At 42.6% G+C, this 24588-nt stretch overlaps 1 protein-coding gene across 2 annotated transcripts in view; it reads right to left on the reverse strand.

Annotated features, from left to right (window-relative positions):
- IPO11 (importin 11) overlaps nt 1-24588 on the reverse strand; it is a 482369-nt gene that overhangs the window by 208325 nt on the left and 249456 nt on the right. For both annotated transcript variants that reach the window (XM_044276158.1, XM_044276159.1), the window contains exons 25-26: nt 6787-6882; nt 5295-5408 (exon numbers count right to left, since the gene is read on the reverse strand). In XM_044276158.1, coding sequence (XP_044132093.1) covers nt 5295-5408; nt 6787-6882 — 210 coding nt within the window. The remainder of the gene's footprint in view (nt 1-5294; nt 5409-6786; nt 6883-24588) is intronic.

The raw sequence follows: 24588 nt of genomic DNA on the forward strand, positions 1-24588 counted from the left end.
CGGAGTACAAATTAGCCCCAACATCTCAGACCTCTTTTCTCTAAATTACATCCCCTTAAGAGCCTCAATGTTTAATGCTATCGACAAGATCAGTAAAGCGGTCCCAACTTTATCTTGGTTCGGTAGGAAAAATCTCCTTATGTCTCTCATTATCCCTCGCCTTACATATCTCCTACAGGTCCTCCCCATCCCAATAGCCAAATCCTACTATGAGTCTCTTAGACAAAAATTCAGATCATTCCTATGGAACGGTAAAAGAGCAAGACTTTCTTACTCCTTTCTGTCCAAACCCTACCATTTAGGTGGCATAGGTCTCCCAGACCCAGAATTATATGGCAAATCCGTTCTGCTATCCAGAATTGTGGACTGGCTCAGAGATTCAACGAACAAATCGTGGGTGACGCTGGAACAAAGCATCCTAGGAATGCCAGCCAGAACATTTTGCCTGGGCCACTGTATTCCACCTAACATTAATTTACATAACTTCCCAGTAATTAAGGCCACATTGGAAGCCTGGAAATGGCTGAACCAATCGCACTCTTCTGTCCCTTTCCCATCTCCCCTCGTCACTATAAGCGATTTATTAGGTCCTACTTCCACTGGACTACGCCATAGTACCTCCAATCTACCCAGACTGACCACGATCCCGATCTCAAATCTCCTTGACCCTCCAGGCTTACCTCCTTCGTCGGAAGTCCTGAAAACCCTTTTAAACCCGAGTCCATGCGACTTCACCCTTGTTCATCTTATAAAATCTTTTATTCATAAGAATAATACGAAAGGTGAGCTACTACGCCCGATAACATGGTTTGAAGCCCTAATCTCAACTACCAAACCCCCTAGAAAGCTTATTTCACAAATTTATACCAAACTTAAAACTCCCCCCATGACCAGTAAACCTTCTTTCATTAGATTGTGGGAAAAAGATACGGGGGTTGATATCCCGTTTTCACACCTACCGGCACTTTTGGAGACGCCCCATAAATCATCCAGGTGCACCAGAATTCAAGAGAACGGGTACAAAATTCTGTCTCAGTGGTATATCACTCCGATTAAATCCTCACGCTTCTCCTCGTCTTCTTCTACATTGTGTTGGCGATGCCAAGAGTCAGAGGGCTCATTTCTTCACATCTGGTGGCTTTGCTCCCCAATAAAAAAATGGTGGTCCGAGGTCTTCCTGATATCTAATCTTATCTGCTCCACAGCAATAAGCCCATCTCCTTGTGGAGCTCTATTATCTTATTATGGTGGAGACGTTACTTCCTCCCCTCCACCCCTCTTTAAACAACTAATAATGGCTGATTCCTAAATATTGGCTACAAACTACTGTACCTACGGTAGAACAATGGAGACTGAAAGTCGACCAGTTACACCGATTTGAAGAAATGGCTTCATGGCAAGCTCGCACTCACCTTGCATTTATTAAAAAGTGGGCCCCTTGGTCAAAATATAGGTTCAATAAGACTTAAGCCTCAGCTGGCATGCCGAGATCGAGTCCTGTCCCATTAGCCCTCTAGGTGGCTTCGCGGTGACAAGATTCGAGACCCGCTAGGTGCGACCTCATGAGTCGAATCGTTAAAATGTCTAATCATTTAACCTGGTGACTGTTTAATTTTCTAAAAAAGGTGTATAGGGATCTTACTCCAGGAAATCCCTGTCTGTGGTTAGCCCCCATTCTGAATTACGTGATTGTCCCTCTCTCCTCATCTCCTCTTGTAAGCTATGAGTGTGATGAGAGCGGTAAGCCTCCATGTGCCACTCAAATACTTGCATTATATCATTGGTCCAATTACCTGTATCTATTGAAATATCACTATGTATTCTCACCAGTTTTGCCTCTTCCAGAGGATATATGTCTGATACCGACTGTTATACCGTTGTTGTTATGATGTGTATGCCATGTCTGTTTTCATACGCCTTTAATGGTGTATAGTGCTTACAATGTATATTTTCTGATCATGAAAGTATAATAAAAAATTTCAAAAAAAAAAAAGTCAGGCACACTCCAAAACGGCATCAATAAAAACGACGGATTGTCCCGCAGAAAATGAGCCAGTAGACATAAGTATAAAAAAAGTTATGGGTGATATAATATGGTAAAGTGAATATTTTTTTTTTTATATCAAAGTTTCAATTTATTTTTACACTATTTAGACATAAAAAACGTATACATATGGGGTATCGTTGTAATCGTAGTGACCCATAAAATGAAGGACATGGGTCAGTTTTGCCGCAAATGAAATATCGTGGGAACAAAACCCACAATATTTTTCCAATTCTGCCCCATTTGGATTTTTTTTACTGCTTCCCAATACATTTGATGTCATAATTTATGGTGGCAATAGAAAGTACAACTTGTCCCGCAAAAAAATAAGCCCTCATACAGCTATGTGAACGGAAATATAAAAAACTTATGGCTCAAGGAAAATAGGGAGGAAAAATGAAAATGCAAAAACTCAAAAAACCTCCGGTAGTGAAAGGGTTAATAAGGGCAGCATATTGGAATCACTGTCTATGGAGCAGTCTTTTCGGGACTGAGTATATATAAAAGCTTTTTGTTTTTAAGGTTAGATATTTTTTGGGGTATAAATTAGCAGTAAATGAGCTCAGAAAAGTCCTGACGGTAGAGTGCAATAAACAGGAAAACAAATTGTGTTACCAGAACGTCATTATACCGGCAGTAATTCCTGGGAAAACAGGTACAAGTGTTTTCTATCACAGCCTCGGGACCTTCTCCTTGTAATCACTTCAACTGAATGTAAACAGAACTAATTTCCCTGAATGCTGCATTGCACTTATGGGGCTTATCTTAAGGCACAAGTCGAAAATCGAAACCTGATCATTTCAAATATAAGTCAGAAAAGGTAACTTCATTGCAAAAGTGTACAGCACAGGAATACACTGCTTCTAGATAGATGGAACTTGAAGGTACATACACAGGTATTGGAAAATATACAAATGCTATATAATTTAAAGGTCTTGTCTCACTTCAGCAAGTGGCATTTATCATGTAGAGAGCGTTAATACAAGACACTTACTAATGTATTGTGATTGTCCATATTGCCTGCTTTGCTGGCTTGATTTATTTTTCCATCATATTTACGACCCCCCTGCAATCCATCAGCCGTGGCAGTGCTTGTACACTACAGGAAAAAGTACTGGCCTCTCTGGTGGCTGACACTGTGGGAGCTCACATAGGCTGGTGTTTTTTCTTATAGTGCGCAAGCATGGCCAACCGGATTGCAGGGTGGTCGTAACCATGGAAACGAGCAGTGTATAATGTGATGGAAAAATGAACCCAGCCAGCGAAGGAAGCAATATGGACAATCACAATGCATTAGTAAATGGCTTGTATTACCTTTCTCTACATCAGTGTTTCCCAACCAGTGTGCCTCCAGCTGTTGCAAAACTACAACTCCCAGCATGCCTGGACAGCCTTTGCTGTGCGGGCATGCTGGGAGTTGTAGTTTTGCAACAGCTGGAGGCACACTGGTTGGGAAACACTGCTCTACATGATAAATGCCATTTGCTGAAGTGCCACAACCTCTTTAACTCTTAGTTCACCACTCTTCAGAGAAGACAGGCTGCCTGCACACTAAAGGGGTTGTGCAGGATCCTAAAAATCCTACACAGCATAATAGTGTATCTGTCAACTTCTGTCTCCATGTTCCTGCTGAGCGTCACTGTTTACAACCTGAACTTCCAGGTTGTGGGAGTAGATGAGCAGCAGCCACAACACTTCCCATTGTGCTGTGTGCTGCAAGATCAGGTAAAAATATAAATGCCCACTACACCCTCCATCATCCCCTTGCCGACTCCTCCTAATTTTTCCTCCCACACAGCCTCAATATGACAAGCAATGGATTCCACCTACCCTGCTTGTGGATTGAGAGCATTGACCAGCCCATTCCAAGATCACATAGGTCTGACATCACAACCATTCGGGCGGGGATTCATAGGAGGCCTGGTCGTGATGTCAGAGGTAATCCAGTGTCCACAGAGGGTGCAGTCACAAGACCACTCTCCCAATCTCCGGAGAAGGGCAGACAAGGGAGTGCAAATGTATTAGTAAGTTGCAGGACCTGGCAGGAGAGGCACAGGGAAAGGGGAGAACTTATACCCTGATAACTCTTTTAAGGATCGGACAACATAGAAGTCTATGGTGAGGGGAGGGCAAGAAGGAAAAGAGAGGGGCTACAGCAGACAGGCTGAGGCAGAAAGACTGACACAGAGAGACTGCTGCTGGTTTGTATGTAATTTACTGTTAATTATCTTCTGGATTAACATCAAAATTGCCTAATTCTGCCATGTAATGTTCCTCACTAATGCTGCTGCTTCTGAGGGTGTGCTATAGAGAGTTTTTAACGTTAGAATTTTGCGGTAGAAATCAGCAGTACATGGGAATATATAAAACTCTGCATAAGAGACAACGGGCATCATCATCATCACTTCCTACCAGGCTATATGTTTAGACACCTTGTAGGTCCCCACAAAATCTGTCTAGAATAGTACAGCATACAGAAGACAAGGAGGTGGGGAGAAGAGGGGGATGCAGCTGCAATTTCTCCCCCTCAGTGAATGTCCTGTTGTGAGACGGGGGTCAGAGCAGCAGAGGGAAATGTTATTGGACCAGAGCACACACCACAGCTCTAACATCACACCAGGAGCAAGAGACCGCCAGAGAGAAAATGTACATTTACAGAAAACAGCAGAAGGAAGGAAAATACCCAAAATATTCAATGATGTTTTCTTCTTTGTAAAAATAGGTGCATTTATTCACACTTTCAGTTCTCTCATCCGGCAGGCTGTTGGTGAACAGCAGTAGCTGGCTAGGCTGGATCCGGTGAACTCTGGTAGGCTGCTCTGTGTCGGAAAAAGCCGAACCGAGGTGTGAACCTACACTAAGACTTTGTAAACGTTATGTCGACGGGCAGCTTCAGGTCCAAATATATGGGATCTTGTTTCTGTTTGCAAAAAAGCTTCACGCACATGCTTGTATTACAGATCCAAAATCTATGGGCTCATAATACACCTCCATACAGATTTCATTGAGGCAAAGAGTTTTCTCACAAATCCCTACTGAATATGTAAGAAAAAAAAAAATGGTGGCAAACTCCAACTCATAGCGTTTTATTGATCAATTCTCTACGAACAATGCTATAGTTGCTGCACATCTTAGAAGCTTCTTCATCATGTCTCGGTGAAGTTACTGGTTCCAAGAATTATATACATATTCATGACTTTTCGCTTGACCAAGCCCATTTATGTTAGATACTTGTATATCCAATACTAACCTCTTGACTGCATTCCTGGGCCATCTGATTTAATAATGAAGAAAAGCAAGCTTGGTTCTGCAGAAGGACACGTCCAAAGACACCAAGGTATGTAGCCATAACAACTGGATATCTCTAGAAGTTCACAAAAATGAAAAAAGTTCACAATTTGAACAGATTGCATGCGTAGAAACTCAAGCATAGTGGTACAATAAGTCCTTGAAAGGCTAAAGAAAATAAAAACAAGAAATAGACGGCCAAAAGTTGAAAATGGAGCTGTTGCCGTCCAAAAAGTCTGCGTGCAGCTCATCCATAATTACTATATATGTGTGTACTTATAGCAAAGACACATGTGAATAAAGCTGTCTCAGCTACGACTTGCTGTAGGAGGGAGTAATTAACGACCAACCACTAAGGGGTTGTTGACACATAAATTCCATGTTCTAGAGCTCTATGGCTGGTCTATGGCCAATGGAGGGCGCACCTGGCACACAGCTGACAAGCATTATTACGGAGAATGCATGTTAGCAGTCACTGTTTATGGGAGCAATGTGGTGTCAGGCACTGTTATGGGAGGCATTGCCGCTTTCATTACTATGCAGACACTGTGGCAATGGTGTTGACATTTTAGGCTTTGTTCACATCTGCACTGGGGGCTCAGGAGCCTTTGTTGCAGAGTCCATAAAAAATGTTGGACAAAATAGCACAGCATGCAGTTCCATTCTGTTCAGTGAGAGGAGGGATGCCATAACAGAAAACTGATGGACCCCTTGACAGTAAAGGTGGTCTGTTGGGTGCAGCTGGTCTCCGTCAGGTGAAGGATCCTCCACTACTGGTATTTTTTTACTTTGCTCCCATGGCAGAAAGGAACAGCACAGATGTGAACAGAGTCTTAATGAGCTACACGGCCATCTAAACATTAGTGGATGCATGTGCTAACCTAAAGTGGGTGATGTGCTGCAAAAAAGGACTCAAAAAGGTATATGTAGCAAATCTACAGAACAGTTTTTCAGCTTAAAGAAGCACTCTAGCAAAAATATTTCTTCTTGCCTATATAGTAAACTATAGCATATTAATAAAGAATAATGTGGAGGTGCTTGTGTATGCCAGTTTTAGTTGATAGGCCATTTATGGGTTGTCTGCCATCTTGATTGCTTCTTCCTCTCATATCTGGTTCCCCTAATGCAACCTACATTTCCCACTATGCCTATAGCTTTGAAGACTTGCTCTGCTCTGAGTCCTAAGGGCAGCCAGTGATAGATCAGAGGCGTAAAACCGCTGTCCCGAAGTCATCCTGCAGTCTTCTGTGATTACTGTGATGCAGCTTCAGCCTTCCTCACCTGCTTACTGCTTGTGATATGCTTTTCCCTGTTAGTTGTTGCACAAAAAGCAGGAGAGCAGTGCGAAGCTGCATCCAATGAGAATACACTGGAAAGACGGCAACCATTAGATTTAACGGTAGTTTGGGGAATTCAGTCACTATTACATCAACAAAAAACAAAAAAAAGATTACCTCTCCATCAAGAATGCCTCTGAAGACTGGTGGCAGCAAAGCATGAAATATCTGTGGGCAGACATCTGGATTCACCATGAGAGCATTCTCCACAACCTAAAAAAAAAAGGAGGTGCAAACAAATAACTATACATCAACTACTATAAAGCAATACAAACGAGGCAAACAAGTCAACAGAATACAACCAGCAGTACATTCTCTTATATTACATTGGAACAGATTCACGGGGGCCGGAATTGTGGCTCCTAATGTGCCAAAACTCATGCACAAATGCATTGCACCACATTTATCATATATCTGAGATACTTTTTGTGCCTTGCTAGAAACATTCAAAAGTGCCTAGAAAATAGGGTTGTGGTTTTAGAGAGCCATAACATGGCTTCAGACTGCTGGGACCCTCAGTAATCATGAGAACACCCGAAATGAATAGAGCGGTCATTCAAGCATGCACACTAGCCGACTGCTGCACTTGGCTGTCTCTGGCAGTCCCATAGAAGAAAAGTAGCAGCAGGACGCATGCTCAACCTGCTGCTCTGTTGTTCGTTTCAAAGGACCTGCGGGGAACAAGGCTCCTGGTCTCATGATTGGTAGGGACCCCAGCAGGATAACTTGATATCACTGAAATACTCCTTAAAGTACATGTTTTTTTGGTGCAAAATGATATAAGTAAATCAGATTTTTGCCCTAATTCATTCTAGTATCACCTCCAGATGATAAACAACACATTTGCCTTTAAACAAGGATATGCACTGAACTGATCAAGGGGTCCTGATCATCAGTCGGGGGTTACAAACTGAACAAAACCTTTACCAGATGCTAGATTCATAAAGGAGGGAGAAGTAAATGAAATTTAAATTTTTCCGACTGGTGAACAGTATAAACCAGGAAGGGATCTTCGCAGTAAAGCAGCTTCAGCACACTAGATAAATAACAATAAACCTTTCACCTTGGGATGGGCTTTACTCCGGGAAGAAATTGTTTAAATTCACACCTAAGTAGGTTTAACTTATGGGGCTCGGGAAAGCATTTATATCGCAGATTAATAGAAATGCCTTTGGTCGAAAGAATTCAATTTGAGGGCATCCAGCGGCTTATACATTTAACAGATTGAACGCGTTCATGTTTGAAAACAATAACAATGGAATAATTCAGCTTCCGCAGAAAGGAACTTCTTTCCTGTAAGTAGTAAATGCAGGTCGGGTGAAGGAAGCGTTTTCCTCCATAAGAAAAGTGGGGGGGGAGTTTTTCTTTCCACGAAGAACTGGAAATGCCTCACTTTGCTGATCGATTGGGCTCAGTTTAAGGCCCCTTGCACATGACCATATGGCCTTTTAGTATTTTGTGGTCCGCAAAAAATACGGATGACGTCCATGTGCATTCCGTTTTTTGCGGGAGAGAACAGCTGGCCCATGATAGAACAGTACTATCCTTGTCCGTTATGAGGACAATAACAGGACATGTTCTGTCTTTGAAAGGAAGTACAGAAACGGAAGGCATACGGAGTACCTTCCTTTTTATTTGCGGATCCATTGAAATTAATGGTTCTGTATACGGAACGTAAATGGAAAAAAAAAACGTTTGCGTGCTAGAGGCCTAAGTGTCTGGCTACATGGGAACATGTGTTGCGCGACTTTTACATTTCATCTAATGAATTTCAATAGTGTCACTACGGGACAAGCTCTGATTCAACAGTCGCAAAGAATCCACCCAAGTTGTATTTTTCTGCAACTGCCACGTCGCAACATGTGGCATGTCACATTGCGACACCATTGAAATACATTATATCAAATGTTGCACGACTTTCATGTCGCCATGAACCCTTATCCCTTTGAAGCCGGAACCTAAATCTTCAACTACTACCCACCATATGTTCTGTTAGGGCCGTTACAGGGAGAGAGCTGTAGCAGAAAGGACATGCGTCCTAAACTGTCAAGCTGAAGATAATCTAGCAGAGCAATTGGAGCAGTGAAAGGGGAGATCTCTGGATCCATGTGAGGTACAGGGCTGGTTCTAGCTTTGTTAGAAAGAGATTTTTACGTACTAGATGCTGTCTGATTTTAATTTTTTACATCAATCATGTCATAACCCCCTTAATTACGTCTGCATGAAGTTTGGTGAGCTGAACAAGTCCTTTTTACTATATATATATATATATATATATATATATATACAGTACAGACCAAAAGTTTGGACACACCTTCTCATTCAAAGAGTTTTCTTTATTTTCATGACTATGAAAATTGTAGATTCACACTGAAGGCATCAAAACTATGAATTAACACATGTGGAATTATATACATAACAAAAAAGGTTCTTCAAAGTAGCCACCTTTTGCTTTGATTACTGCTTTGCACACTCTTGGCATTCTCTTGATGAGCTTCAAGAGGTAGTCACCTGAAATGGTCTTCCAACAGTCTTGAAGGAGTTCCCAGAGATGCTTAGCACTTGTTGGCCCTTTTGCCTTCACTCTGCGGTCCAGCTCACCCCAAACCATCTTGATTGGGTTCAGGTCCGGTGACTGTGGAGGCCAGGTCATCTGGCGCAGCACCCCATCGCTCTCCTTTATGGTCAAATAGCCCTTACACAGCCTGGAGGTGTGTTTGGGGTCATTGTCGTGTTGAAAAATAAATGATGGTCCAACTAAACGCAAACTGGATGGAATAGCATGCCGCTGCAAGATGCTGTGGTAGCCATGCTGGTTCAGTATGCCTTCAATTTTGAATAAATCCCCAACAGTGTCACCAGCAGAGCACCATCACACCTCCTCCTCCATGCTTCACGGTGGGAACCAGGCATGTAGAGTCCATCCGTTCACCTTTTCTGGTGAACGGATCGCACAAAGACACGGTGGTTGGAACCAAAGATCTCAAATTTGGACTCATCAGACCAAAGCACAGATTTCCACTGGTCTAATGTCCATTCCTTGTGTTCTTTAGCCCAAACAAGTCTCTTCTGCTTGTTGCCTGTCCTTAGCAGTGGTTTCCTAGCAGATATTCTACCATGAAGGCCTGATTCACACAGTCTCCTCTTAACAGTTGTTCTAGAGATGTGTCTGCTGCTAGAACTCTGTGTGGCATTGACCTGGTCTCTAATCTGAGCTGCTGTTAACCTGCGATTTCTGAGGCTGGTGACTCGGATGAACTTATCCTCCGCAGCAGAGGTGACTCTTGGTCTTCCTTTCCTGGGGCGGTCCGCATGTGAGCCAGTTTCTTTGTAGCGCTTGATGGTTTTTGTGACTGCACTTGGGGACACTTTCAAAGTTTTCCCAATTTTTCGGACTGACTGACCTTCATTTCTTAAAGTAATGATGGCCACTCGTTTTTCTTTACTTAGCTGCTTTTTTCTTGCCATAATACAAATTCTAAGTCTATTCAGTAGGACTATCAGCTGTGTATCCTGACTTCTCCACAACGCAACTGATGGTCCCAACCCCATTTATAAGGCAAGAAATCCCACTTATTAAACCTGACAGGGCACACCTGTGAAGTGAAAACCATTTCAGGTGACTACCTCTTGAAGCTCATCAAGAGAATGCCAAGAGTGTGCAAAGCAGTAATCAAAGCAAAAGGTGGCTACTTTGAAGAACCTAGAATATGACATTCTCTTTAAATGAGAAGGTGTGTCCAAACTTTTGGTCTGTACTGTATATATGACACATTTTGGAATCTAAAATATATATTCAGGTATTTTAAGAATAAAATGGTTAGGAAAGACAATGAAATGCTAGAACTGGAGTACAGCGCATCCGGGAATCCCACAGTGAATGAATGGAGCAGTGGTGTGCATACGCGACCTGCCACTCCTTTTATATCGGGACATCCATTCTAGTCATTGACAGGGCTTCCAGTGGTCGAACCTCCATCAGATACTTTGCTCTTATGCTGTGGACTACTTGACACACAAAATATAATTGAGAGGCAGCTACAATCCATGGATTACTCAAAAAACCCAGCACACAGCAAATGTCTCTTTCTGTAACTCTAAGGCCTCATGCACACAACAGTATTTTTTTGCGGTCTGCAAAAAAGGGTTCCGTTGTTCCGTAATCCGTGTCCATTTTTGTTTCCGTGTGTCTTCCTTTATTTTTGGAGGATCTCCAGACATGAAGAAAAGTTAAAAAAAAATTAAGCCAAGTTTGCTATGCAAATGATAGGGAAAAAAACGTACGCGGACGACAATCTTGTGTGCCTCCGTGTTTTTTCACGGACCCATTGACTTGAATGACAGGTCATATTTTTTTCACAGACTGGAAACACGGATCACGGACCCGGATGACAAACGGTGCATTAGCCGAGTTTTCCTTGGACCCATTGAAAGTCAATGGGTCCGCAGAAAATCACGGAAAACAGAACAACGGACACGACAACGGTCGTGTGCATGAGGCCTAATAGAGAGGTGGCTGTCTCTCTGTAGTATCACACTAGGAAATGGTGACTGTAAATTGACAAACTGAGGGTAAAGGCATCCCTGTCCTCCCAAGAGTGGTACCACAGGTATTTATGGCATAGTCTATCGATATGCCATAAATGTGTGAGATGGGAATATCCTTTTAAATGGTATATATAATGTACATATTCCGCCCTAACATACAGCTCTGCTAACGTAAAGGCGACAAGCAGGCAAATATTGGGAAGTAGCAGTAGCCAATGCTCGTCCTCGTACAGATTCATTGTTTTGGTGATGTTTACACGGGTCTATAATCGGGATCAAGCATTCATAGTCCAACAATTGTGCAGTTTAAATCCAGCATTAGTTTTCTTTTTAGTCCTATTACCAATCAGGAAAGTGGGCAGCCCTAACCTAAGTGGTGTATTACAACAGTACTGCAGTGCTGACATTAAATACATGAAACCAGGATGCTCAGGATAAACACCTGCAGAGCTGGAGCAAGGGTACTTTGGACTATCAACATCTGGACTTATAGCAACAACGCAAAGCCATCAACTTTAGTGCACTTGGAAGAGTTAACTTGTAACTTGTACTATGATTTATACTGTTCTTTACACTTATACTGTTTTTTGTTGTTGAAATGCATTTTATAAGTTTATTATAATTTATCCTGTTCATTTGCACGGTTATTGAACTACATCTGCACTATGAAAAGGGTTAATGCACAGCCAGCTAATACGGAGAGACTTTAGGACTTTTTATCTATGTACTGAGAAGTTAGAAATCTTCCACAGTTACTATAAGTGACTATGTAAAGTTATGGAGGGAGAAAAACTAGACACACTGACCTTTTGTTTACTTCTGAAGACTAGTTTATGTCTGGAAAAAACACTTAGCCATTCCTATAAACTTGTACTGAAACTCTATACAAGTCTACGACAGGCTGCGATTGCAACTTTATTTTTGTTAAGGGGGTTTATCTTCACTACACCAGTCCCACTAGAAGGTTCTAGTTCAGCTAGAAACAGTATAATAAGAGAGAGGTCAGAACCCCTAGTTGTCTGTAGGACCAGTGTTTAGTAGAAGAGACTCTGCCAGACTGCAGAAGTGTCTGGAAAAACGACTTAGTCCTTCCTATAGACTTGTACTGAAACTCTATACAAGTCTATGACAGGCTGAAATCTCAACAATGTTTCTGTTTAGGCTATGCATCTCCACTACACCAGACCAGTCCCACTGGAAGGTTCTAGTTCAGCTAGAAACTGTATATTAAGAGAGGAGTCAGAACCCCTAGTTGTCTGTAACACCAGTGTTTAGTATAAGAGACTGCACAAGTGACCGGAAGAAGACGATGAGATAGGGATACCATGCCACAGACCCTGGGACACCAGCACTTTAACCACCTCCGGACCGCCTAACGCAGATGTGCGGTCCGGAGGTGGCAGCGCTGCGCAGAGTCACGCATATACGCGTCATCTCGCGAGACGCGAGATGACGCGAATATGCGCCCGCGCATGCGCAGTTCGCGCCGGCATTTCGTTCAGGACTATTTCGTCAGCAACCTGCCAGCCGTGATCATTGGCTGGCAGGTTGCTGATTTTTAAAAAATCCAATCAGAGAGCCGAATAACAGATCATATTTGTAAATATGATCTGTTATATGGCTGCCTGCTCCTCTGCTGGTTCTTTTCGTCGGTTGGATCCAGCAGAGGAGCAGGCTTCACAGTGAGTACACCAACACTACACACTTAGCCCCAGATCACCCCCCTGAACCCCAATTAACCCTTTGATCACCCCTTTGATCGCCCCTGTCAATCACAAGTGAAAAGAAAAAAGTGATCAGTGCAAACTGTCACTTTTTTTTTTCACTGGTATTGACCGTTAGGTTTCAGTATAGTTTAGGCCCCTTGGTTAGGTAGTTTAGGGATCGGTTAGCGCCCAGCCCACCGCACCGCAGTCCGTTATTCGCTGATTAGCGTATCGCTAATCAGCATTTGTACTTTTATAGTATCTGGAAGTGATCAAAACTGATCACGGTCAGATCTATAATTGTACTAGTGTCACTTTAGTTCTCCCTCCACCCAAAACGCAGTGTTTGCCCGATCAGGCCTGATCGCTCGCCCACACGTGCGTTCGCCCACACCCGCCCCACCGCAGTGACAAAAAAAAAATTTTTTTTTGATCGCTGCACATTCAATTTACACGCACTGCGGCTATAAAAAAATCAGTTTTGATATTTTTTATCAACCGCAGCGGCCTTGCTTTTTTTTCTTGGGTAGTCTCAGGGAATACCCCTAAATTTAGTTGCCCACATGTCTAACAGGGGGTATTCCACTGAAGAGGCCTACAGGCTTCTGACCCAGTCGGATGAGGAGTGGGAACCCTCATCTGATGAATCCAGCGGGTCAGAATACGAACCTGTAGAAAGCAGTGGCTCTCTGACCCAAAGTTCGGACGAGGAGGCTGAGGTCCCTGATACCACCAGGCGTACCCGGCCCCGTGTCACTAGACCGCAGGTTGCGCAGGATCCGCTTCAAGAGCAGCAGAGTGGGGCTGGTGCTGTCGGATTACGTGGTGAGGCATACACCAGCAGCCCAGCCCTTCCTGGACCTAGTACCAGCACTGCCGTACAACCTGGTGAAGTAGTGAGCACCAGAAGGGCAGTTGAAGCTGGTACGGTGGCACGTGCAGTAGTCACCCTGTCGCAGCCACCGCAAAGACGTGCCCGTAGAGCCCCTAGAATCCCAGAGGTGCTGGCAAACCCTGATTGGCAGTCCCCAACTTCAGCCGCACCTGTAGTTTTCCCTTTCACCGCCCAGTCTGGAGTTCGGGTTGAGACAGCTCAGATCGGTTCGGCCCTGGGATTTTTTGAGCTGTTCTTGACTGCGGAGCTTTTAGACTTAGTTGTGGCAGAAACAAATCGGTATGCCACACAATTTATAACCGCTAACCCGGGAAGCTATTATGCCCAGCCTTTCCGGTGGAAACCAGTCCAAGTTTCCGAAATTAAAACTTTTCTGGGCCTCCTCCTCAACATGGGCCTGACAAAAAAGCATGAATTGCGGTCATATTGGTCCACGAACCCGATTCATCACATGCCCATGTTCTCTGCTGCTATGTCCAGGACACGATTTGAGGTCATCCTGCGTTTCCTGCACTTTAGTGACAACACCGCCTCCCGTCCCAGGGGCCACCCTGCTTTTGACCGGCTCCACAAAATTCGGCCCCTCATAGACCATTTCAACCTGAAATTTGCAGATATTTATACCCCAGAGCAAAACATCTGCATAGACGAGTCCCTAATACATTTTACCGGGCGCCTTGGCTTCAAACAATACATCCCAAGCAAGCGCGCCCGGTATGGGGTCAAATTGTATAAGCTCTGTGAAAGGGCCACAGGCTATACCCACAAATTTCGTGTCTATGAGGGAAAAGATCAGACCCTGGAGCCGGTCGGTTGCCCTGACTACCTGGGGAGCAGTGGGAAGACAGTTTGGGACTTGGTGTCACCCTTATTCGGCAAGGGGTACCATCTTTATGTGGACAATTTTTACACAAGTGTGGCCCTCTTTAGGCATTTGTTTCTAGAACGGATTGGCGCCTGTGGTACCGCGCGAACTAGTCGCGCGGGCTTCCCCCAACGGCTCGTTAGCACCCGTCTTGCAAGGGGGCAGAGGGCCGCACTGTGTAACGAAGAACTGCTCGCGGTGAAATGGAGAGACAAGCGTGACGTTTACATGCTCTCCTCCATTCACGCAGACACGACAATACAAATTGAGCGAGCAACCCGTGTCATTGAAAAGCCCCTCTCAGTCCACGACTATAACCTCCACATGGGAGGGGTGGACTTCAATGACCAGATGTTGTCTCCGTATTTAGTTTCCCGCAGAACCAGACGCTGGTATAAGAAGGTGTCTGTATATTTAATTCAATTGGCTCTGTACAATAGTTTTGTTCTCTACAGTAAGGCTGGGAGAACTGGATCCTTCCTCAAATTTCAGGAAGAGATCATCGAGAACCTCCTGTACCCAGGAGGTTCCGTGGCCCCATCCACCAGTGTAGTTAGCCGTCTACACGAGCGACATTTCCCCAATGTCGTTCCTGGTACCTCAACCCAACCGTCACCCCGAAAAAGATGTCGTGTCTGTAGCAGGAGTGGAATAAGGCGTGACACCCGCTATTTCTGTCCTGACTGTCCTGACCACCCTGCCCTATGCTTTGGAGAGTGTTTCCGGAAGTACCACTCACAGGTACACTATTAGCATAGGGATCATCTCACCAGGATAGGCACACAGGGCTATTAGGGCCCATTCACTCACTGCTGCTGCAAACGTCTCCTTTCACATGGGACAAAGTGCATAACGCACTTTGCCACATCTTTGGGCGATTTGCGCTTTGCACATTGACCCATGGGGAAGGAGAGGTTTGTTCTATAAAGGTAAAAAAACAAAAAAAAAAAACACACCAGTAAGCAAACACGTTAATGTTCAGTTCAAAAAGTTAAAGTTACATGTTCTGTTGCAAAGTTAATAAAATTATTGCGTTGCGGCCTGGTTTTTTATTTTTTTTATTTTTTGTCTTTTTACCTTCCAGGTGGACCAACCGATCGACCAGCTGCAGCACCGATGTGCATTCTGACAGAAGCATTGCGCTGCTGTCAGATTACACGCAAGTCGGTGTATGCGGCGCTGCAAGATGGGATTTTCTCCTCTGCAGTAACAGATATGTTTGCCGAGGCATACGAGCTAAGGAGGAGGCGGCGTTCCTATGCTTTGGCAAACACTTTGTATATATATAAAAAAAAAAATAAAAAATCCCGGCAATGATTTATTCATCCACATCGATTGATGCGAATGGAGAAATCTGGTTTGCCAGGGCATACGAGCTAAGTGGGTATGGATGTAGGGCGGAGCTCCTATGTCCTGGCAGACGCCTTTCCCCTCCATTTTTTTTTTTTTTGGCAGAGATTTTTTCATCCACATTGATCAATGCGAATGAAGAAATCTGTGCCTTTCATTTTTTTCTTTCAGCCCAGAGGCTGAACGGAAAAAAAAATCTCATTACCTGTATGCTCAATATAAGGAGAATAGCAGAAACTCCTAATGCTGGCCATACATGTAATGATTGCGGAGACCCTCAAATGCCAGGGCAGTACAAACACCCCACAACTGACCCCATTTTGGAAAGAAGACACCCCAAGGTATTTGCTGAGGGGCATATTGAGTCCATGAAAGATTGAAATTTTTGTCCTAAGTTAGCGGAAAGTGAGACTTTGTGAGAAAAAACAAAAAAAAAAATCAATTTCCGCTAACTTTTGCGGAAAAAAAAAAATAATTTCGATGAACTTGCCAGGCCCCTCATTGGATACCTTGGGGTGTCTTCTTTCCAAAGTGGGGTCACATGTGGGGTATTTATACTGCCCTGGCTTTTTAGGGGCCCTAAAGCGTGAGAAGAAGTCTGGGATCCAAATGTCTAAAAATGCCCTCCTAAAAGGAATTTGGGCACATCTGGTATCGCCGTACTCAGGAGAAGTTGGGGAATGTGTTTTGGGGTGTCATTTTACATATACCCATGCTGGGTGAGAAAAATATCTTGGTCAAATGCCAACTTTGTATAAAAAAAAATAGGAAAAGTTGTCTTTTGCCAAGATATTTCTCTCACCCAGCATAGGTATATGTAAAATGACACCCCAAAACACATTCCCCAACTTCTCCTGAGTACGGCGATACCAGATGTGTGACACTTTTTTGCTGCCAAGGTGGGCAAAGGGGCACATATTCCAAAGTGCACCTTTCGGATTTCACCGGTCATTTTTTACACATTTTGATTGCAAAGTTCTTCTCACACATTTGGACCCCTAAATTGCCAGGGCAGGATAACTACCCCACAAGTGACCCCATTTTGGAAAGAAGACACCCCAAGGTATTCTGTGAGGGGCATGGTGAGTTCCTAGAATTTTTTATTTTTTGTCGCAAGTTAGTGGAATATGAGACTTTGTAAGAAAAAATAAAAAAAATAAAAATCATCATCATTTTCCGCTAACTTGTGACAAAAAATAAAAAGTTCTATGAACTCACTATGCCCATCAGCGAATACCTTAGGGTGTTTACTTTCCGAAATGGGTCATTTGTGGGGTTTTTCTACTGTTTGGGCATTGTAGAACCTCAGGAAACATGACAGGTGCTCAGAAAATCAGAGCTGCTTCAAAAAGCGGAAATTCACATTTTTGTACCATAGTTTGTAAACGCTATAACTTTTACCCAAACCATTTTTTTTTTGCCCAAACATTTTTTTTTTTTATCAAAGACATGTAGAACAATAAATTTGGCGAAAAATTTATATATGGATGTCGTTTTTTTTGCAAAATTTTACAGCTGAAAGTGAAAAATGTCATTTTTTTGCAAAAAAATCGTTACATTTTGATTAATAACAAAAAAAGTAAAAATGTCAGCAGCAATAAAATACCACCAAATGAAAGCTCCATTAGTGAGAAGAAAAGGAGGTAAAATTCATTTGGGTGGTAAGTTGCGTGACCGAGCGATAAACGATGAAAGTAGTGTAGTGCCGAAGTGTAAAAAGTGGCCTGGTCATGAAGGGGGTTTCAGCTAGCGGGGCTGAAGTGGTTAACCAGAGGTTAGGCCTTTCCTAAGCACAGAGTCTTCTTTTGGCAGGGAGGAGATTGGAGAAGCTAGCTCAGTGCCTTGCCTGTATTGTTTTGCACATGAGACCATCCAGTAAAGAACACACTAGATTACTGCAAACCCTGATTCTAAACCTATTTCCCATTGGGGTGTATAGAACTTTTCCATCCACTCTGGAACGCAGCAACACCTGGTGACACCTCAACAGTGTCCGGGGGACCCAGCATACCGTAGAGACCACCCCAATCCCAGTTACTGCACACTATTTTACTGAGAAAAGAGACATTACACAATAACATAGTATAAGAAAAATCTTAGCGCATGTCATAAAGGATGCTTTAAAATGTTGGCACAATACACATAAACAGAGAGGAAAACTTAGTTAATGTAATTTTGCAGTCTATTTAGAGCATGGGCACTGTGTTGTTCTTATCTGCAATACCCCAGAAACATGCAACCAACATAATATTCAGAACAGAGAAATTACCATTAGAACAAAAGATGGGAAACAAGTGATGCAAAAATACAATGAGCATTAGTAATCCAGAGTTTATATTTAGTGTGTGATTGTTCCAATTCATATAATCTCCTAACTCAAAGCGCACAAAACATCTGTGCTTTGTTCCCAAGGCTGGATCTTCAATGATGACAGCTTCAGAAGAAAACTATATGATTAGCAAACTGTGCAACTAGGAACAGATGTCCCTTTCCAATAAGCGATCTGCGATGCTGCATGATAGGAAAATCCCGTATTACAGCATAAGATGGGTGAAAATGATTATACAGTAAATATTGCACAGTGCAAGACATTAAGAATTTGCATATATTCTGAGCTTCTGAATCTAGTTTATTTTGGCTATATTTATTAAAGGGGTTATGCCATGATTGATCTAAAAATTAAAATCAGATATAATATCGTACATGACAATCTCATTCTAACAAAGCTAGAACCAACCCTGTAGTTCTTATGGACTAAAGAGATCTCCACATTCATTGTTCCAATTATTCTGCTAGATTTATTTCAGGCTGGCAGCTCTGGGGGTGTGTCCTTTGTGCTGCAGCTCTCTCCATGTCATAGCTCGGGGAGTATGTATTTTCGTTTGTAACTCCCTGCAACAGTCACAGCTTCTAATAGATGGATGGTGGCAGTTGAAGACTTAAACTAAGCCTGTGCAACCAACTCAGGAAAAGAACAAATACCAGGTGGCGCTATACAGATACATTTTATTGAATAACTCAGTGGCTATACAAACATTTTCCTTACATGCAATTACTAAAGTATTCAGAACCAGGTGCTGGTTTGAAAAATGTTTAATATTTTTCATGGCACAGAATCCATCATTCACAATAGGTGATATCACAACTTATCTACTCCCTCTTGATACCCCACACTGATAACAGAGCATGCATAGACTGATAAACTGATATATGAAGCACAAAGAGATATGTATAAATATACAAACTTGAGTTATGTACATCACACTCCTTCAGGACAAACGTCTTATCAGTGCAGAGCAAATAGAATCAGCTTTTCTAGTTGAGAGTCCTTGGGGGAACCTCTGGTTGGGTACTATTTCTATTATGGAGACCAGTTAGTATATATATATGGTATGGCTAATGTATGCTAGGCAATGCTCCTCTTGTTTTATGGGGAACACATTTGCAAATTAGTATGCCTAACAGCTGGCATCAGAAAGAATTACTTAATCTTATTTTTTTTTAAGGAAAGCTTATTTGCATTGCTTTTCATTTTTTGGAAAATATATTAAAATGATCTTTTCTGACGAAATGGATAAGAAAGGTAATTGTTTCTGATGCCAACTGATGGAAGGAAAGCTGAATTCCACATGTGGGTCTATTTCCTGATTTGCAAGATAATCCAAATTTGTTTGGTAAATTCAGGATGAATTCCATATTGATAGAATTAATTTGCTCATCTCTAGTATTTATATTTACACATATCTCCTTGAGCTTCATAGATCAATTTCCCCCTATTTTTTCATCCACTAGGTTTTTGGTGGTAGCCTCAAACTGTTCAATCAGTGTTTTTTCATAATAAGATTATCTATTACTGTGCTTGCATCTCCACATAATGCTTCTCTGTAAAAGAGACACACAAGCTAGTCTCTTTTCCAAAAGGAAAGGAAAACTGTTTCATACCAGGAATCCCGCTTTTTCTGGTTAACTACCCTTTAACAGAGCTGAGCAAACTTTGCTTTGTTGCCTGAGAGGCCTTGGTTGGGGTACTATTTCTTCTTATGGAGGGTGCCGTGTATGCATGAGGAGTATCATAAGCCAGTCAAAATTCATCTGGGTTTCTGAGAAAAATATATGAAAATTAGCACATCTCACATCTGCTGACATCAGATAAGCTTAGGAAAGAAATTTAAATATCTTTGCCAGAATCCCAGAGGGGCATTGCCTGGCCTACAATACTCTGCAAACATACTACGCTTACTAGGCGGTCTCTATAATGATAAACAGTACCCCCACAGACAACTCATCTATATTGGTAGGAAACTAAGAGCTGGTATATTACAATCTCTTTCTCTCTCCTTTTCTGATTCGCCCGAAAAGAATCACAAAAACATTCAGATTAGTTTGATTCTGAACTTTTTGGGAAATTTGGGACAAATTCTGAGTTGTTAGAATCAATTCACTTATCCTTAAAACAGATGTTTAAAGGTGTTGTCTACTTTGGACAACCCCTTTTAATGAGAAAGTTTCTTTGACATAATGCTTTTCTAAGGTTGTTTAGCTTCTCAAATTTCCAGCGATCAGTAGTTATATGTGGGTGACTCGTGCAGAAAGTGTTAAATTCCCCTGTAACGCCACCACAGGGAAAAAGAGGCATTACAACGTACCAATGAAAATCAATGGGCTGCCTGTGTAATGTTTGTACAGAGTATGGCTTCCAAAATGAGAGATGCTCTCCTGTGAATTATAAATGGAGGTCCTGAATAAGAGAACCTCCTCTAGTACCTTGAAATTCCCAGAAGGCTATTAGAAATGTGTGGTGCACTGTCCTGTCCTATTATATGGGTTGTTTCTCTGAAAGCTGGCTGACAAACAATACAGATAACTTTACAAATCTAACTGGAAGTCACCCAAGAGACCAAAACTCTGAACACCGCTGTACCAAATCGGAAGCATAGGGAGTACAAATTGGACCGCATAGAGTGGCAGATTAGAAATGTACAATGTAGTTGTGTGCAAGAGGCCTTTATGTACTTTTTTGTATTTTATCTATATGTGAAAAAAAGGAGAGAAAATGAGAGTTATTAAACTAAGGAGTGAAAAACACAGCAAATCAATCCCCGGAGGATAATGTCCCTTTGGAACAGATACATAACTGAAGTATTTTGACTTATTTAGGTTTATTGCCAATAGTTTGCTTTGCTTCAGAGAGATTATCGCTTTATGGATCAAAGGTAGCTTTTACAGAGAGAAAACATTTTTCAGAATCTTCCTGGGTCTCCGGGCGGCTGATTCTGCAGCACTTTACACAAAGAGCTAGAACGCAGCACATAAAGAGGAAGCCAGAGGAAAAATACAGATCTGAGGGTAGCACTGTGAAAATACACAGTCATGAAATTATGTATATGAAGTCTTCTCCACATGATCTAATAGATACAGCTGTGGCCTAAGGCGGCTATAAAATAGCGCTGTGCTTACCAAAAAAAGCCCTAAAATTGGAAGCATGCAGAGTACAATAGCACACTACGAAAGATGATTTACATCTACCTGACATACCAGCAATTGTGCATCATGGTACCATGCACATATGACACTACATTGGGATTGTACTAGAAAGCAGCTCCTCAAATAAATTCTGTCCATTTATTTTATAAGTTCTTTATTGACATGAAGAATAAATCAAAAAATTTTGGTGGGGTCTGAATTTCTTTTTGGATCTGGCCTGGGTTCAGAATTCATTGTATTGCGATCTGATTCCGTGGCTTGAATTAACTTTGCAGTCTAATGAAAGGGTTGTGATTCAAGAGCACTGGTTGGATGTGTGAACTATAAATGGGCAGGGATTATGCTAATGAGGGTCTGTCAGCAGTTCTTTTGGTTTAAAACTGCTGACACACATAGGTTGGTTCAGTGGCACATAGGGTAATACATACCTTAGGGACAAAGGCCCATAGCCTGCAAGTGCTCCAGGCTCAGTGCATGAGCCGCTCCACAGTCCTTCCCATTTCTGTGAGTAATGACTGTAGCGTTATCCAGGTTGGGTATTTTCTGGCTCAGAGGATTAGGGGAAGGTTTGCGGAGCTCCTTTCCTTTCAGAAGGTGCTGCCTATAGACCACACACTTTTATTGTAGCACACTACTATTTTTTCTTTAGTGCCATTTGGGTGGAGTAAGTGCATACTCAGACATTCAATAATAATAAAATAACTGCCGAGTGGAAGCAAATTCAATATAACATGTGCCGCTATAATAGTGCCCTGAGACATATCTATGAGAGATTCTGAACAAATAACAGGAAATAAAGGAGCGCAGAGCTGCACTTCAATCCGCTGCATTCGTCTTTTTCATCTAAAGTTTATTTTTAGCTGTAGATATTCATTCCAGGCATTTGTCAGCAATAGACATACTGCTTTGTATTGGAACAAACATCCAGTCTTGATAAACCTGAGAATTATAGATTTTTGTGCAATAAAGAAGCCCTTTCCCTCACAGTCTCATACCTGCCTGCCGTGGCAGTGGCCTTGTGATTTCTAGACATTACCACGATGCCAGCTTTGATCAAAGCAAAAGGTTCATTCAGCAGGAAAACAATATACAACAACTATACAAAGGCATGAGAACAAGGCCTCTCATACGGGAAGCGTGCTCGTCCTGCTCTTCCTCCTCACAGCTTGCGGTAAGATTGCTTCTGAAATGTATTTATTGTAAAGCAATTTTTACGTTCTAGTTTCCCAGAGAAGCAGGCATGTAAATACTCCATATTGATACCAAATTCTGTTAGACTGCCCCAAAACACTCAATGAAAATCCATTTGTAGCGGAGTTTACATGTGGCACCATGACATATAAGTGCAGGTAAATCTATGGAGTGGATAGCAGTGGTAGTAACTTTTGTGGTGCATTTGGACCTTGTATGTGTGACACTTTTTTGCAGCCTCTGGGCTGAAAGAAAAAATGAACGGCACAGATTTCTTCATTCGCATCGATCAATGTGGATGAAAAAATCTCTGCCAAAAAAAAAAAAAAAAAGGAGGGGAAAGGCGTCTGCCAGGACATAGGAGCTCCGCCCAACATCCATACCCACTTAGCTCGTATGACCTGGCAAACCCAATTTCTCCATTCACATCAATCGATGTGGATGAATAAATCATTGCCGGGATTTATTTATTTTTATTTATATATATATATATATATATATATATATATACACACAAAGTGTTTGCCAAAGCATATGAACACCGCCACCTCCTCAGCTCATATGCCTCGGTGAACGTATCTTTTACTGCAGAGGAGAAATCTCGTCTTGCAGCGCCGCATACACTGACTTGTGTGTAATCTGACAGCAGCGCAATGCTTCTGTCAGAATGCACATCAGTGCTGCAGCTAGTCGATCGGTTGGTCCACCTGGAAGGTAAAAAAAAAACTAAAGAAAAAAGAAAAAACCAGGCCGCAACGCAATAATTTTATTAACTTTATAATAACTTTTGAACAGAACATATAAACTTTAACTTTTTGAACATAACGTTAACTTTTTTGCTTACTGGTGATTTTATTTTATTTTTTACCTTTATAGGTCAAACCTCTCCTTCCCCATGGGACAATGTGCAAAGCGCAAATCGCCCAAAGATGTGGCGAAGTGCATTATGCACTTTGTCCCAGGTGAAAGGAGAGGTTTGCAGCAGTTCTGTGTGAATGGGCCCAAATTGCCCTGTGTGCCTGTCCTGTGAGATGTGATCCCTATGCTAAGTGTACCTGTGTGTGGTACTTCCGGAAACACTCTCCAAAGCATAGGGCAGGGTGGTCAGGGCAGTCAGGACAGAAATAGCGGGTTTCACGCCTTATTCCACTCCTGCTACAGACACGACATCTTTTTCAGGGTGACGGTTGGGTTGAGGTACCGGCAACGACACTGGGGAAATGTCGCTCGTGTAGACGGCTAACTACACTGGTGGATGGGGCCACGGAACCTCCTGGTTTTAGGAAGGATCCTGTTCTCCCAGCCTTACTGTGGAGAACAAAACTATTATATGCAGCCAATTGAATTAAATATACAGACACCTTCTTATACCAGCGTCTGGTGCGTCGGGAAACTAAATACGGAGACAACATCTGGTCATTGAAGTCCACCCCTCCCATGAGCAAATTATAGTCGTGGACACAGAGGGGCTTTTCAATGACACTGGTTTCTCGCTCAATTTGGATTGTCGTGTCTGCGTGAATGGAGGAGAGCATGTAAACATCACGCTTGTCTTTCCATTTCACCGCGAGCAGTTCTTCGTTACACAAGGCAGCCCTCTCCCCCCTTGCAAGACGGGTGGTAACGAGCCGTTGGGGGAAGCCCCGGCGACTAGTTCGCGCGGTGCCACAGCAGCCAATCTGTTCTAGGAACAAAAGCCTAAAGAGGGCCACACTTGTGTAGAAATTGTCCACATAAAGATGGTACCCCTTGCCAAATAAGGGTGACACCAAGTTCCAGACTGTCTTCCCACTGCTCCCCAGGTAGTCAGGGCAACCGACCGGCTCCAGGGTCTGATCTTTACCCCCATAGATCTGAAATTTGTGGGTATAGCCTGTGGC

The sequence above is a fragment of the Bufo gargarizans genome, chromosome 1, assembly GCF_014858855.1.
Source record: "Bufo gargarizans isolate SCDJY-AF-19 chromosome 1, ASM1485885v1, whole genome shotgun sequence".
NCBI classification, from domain to species: Eukaryota; Metazoa; Chordata; class Amphibia; order Anura; family Bufonidae; genus Bufo; species Bufo gargarizans.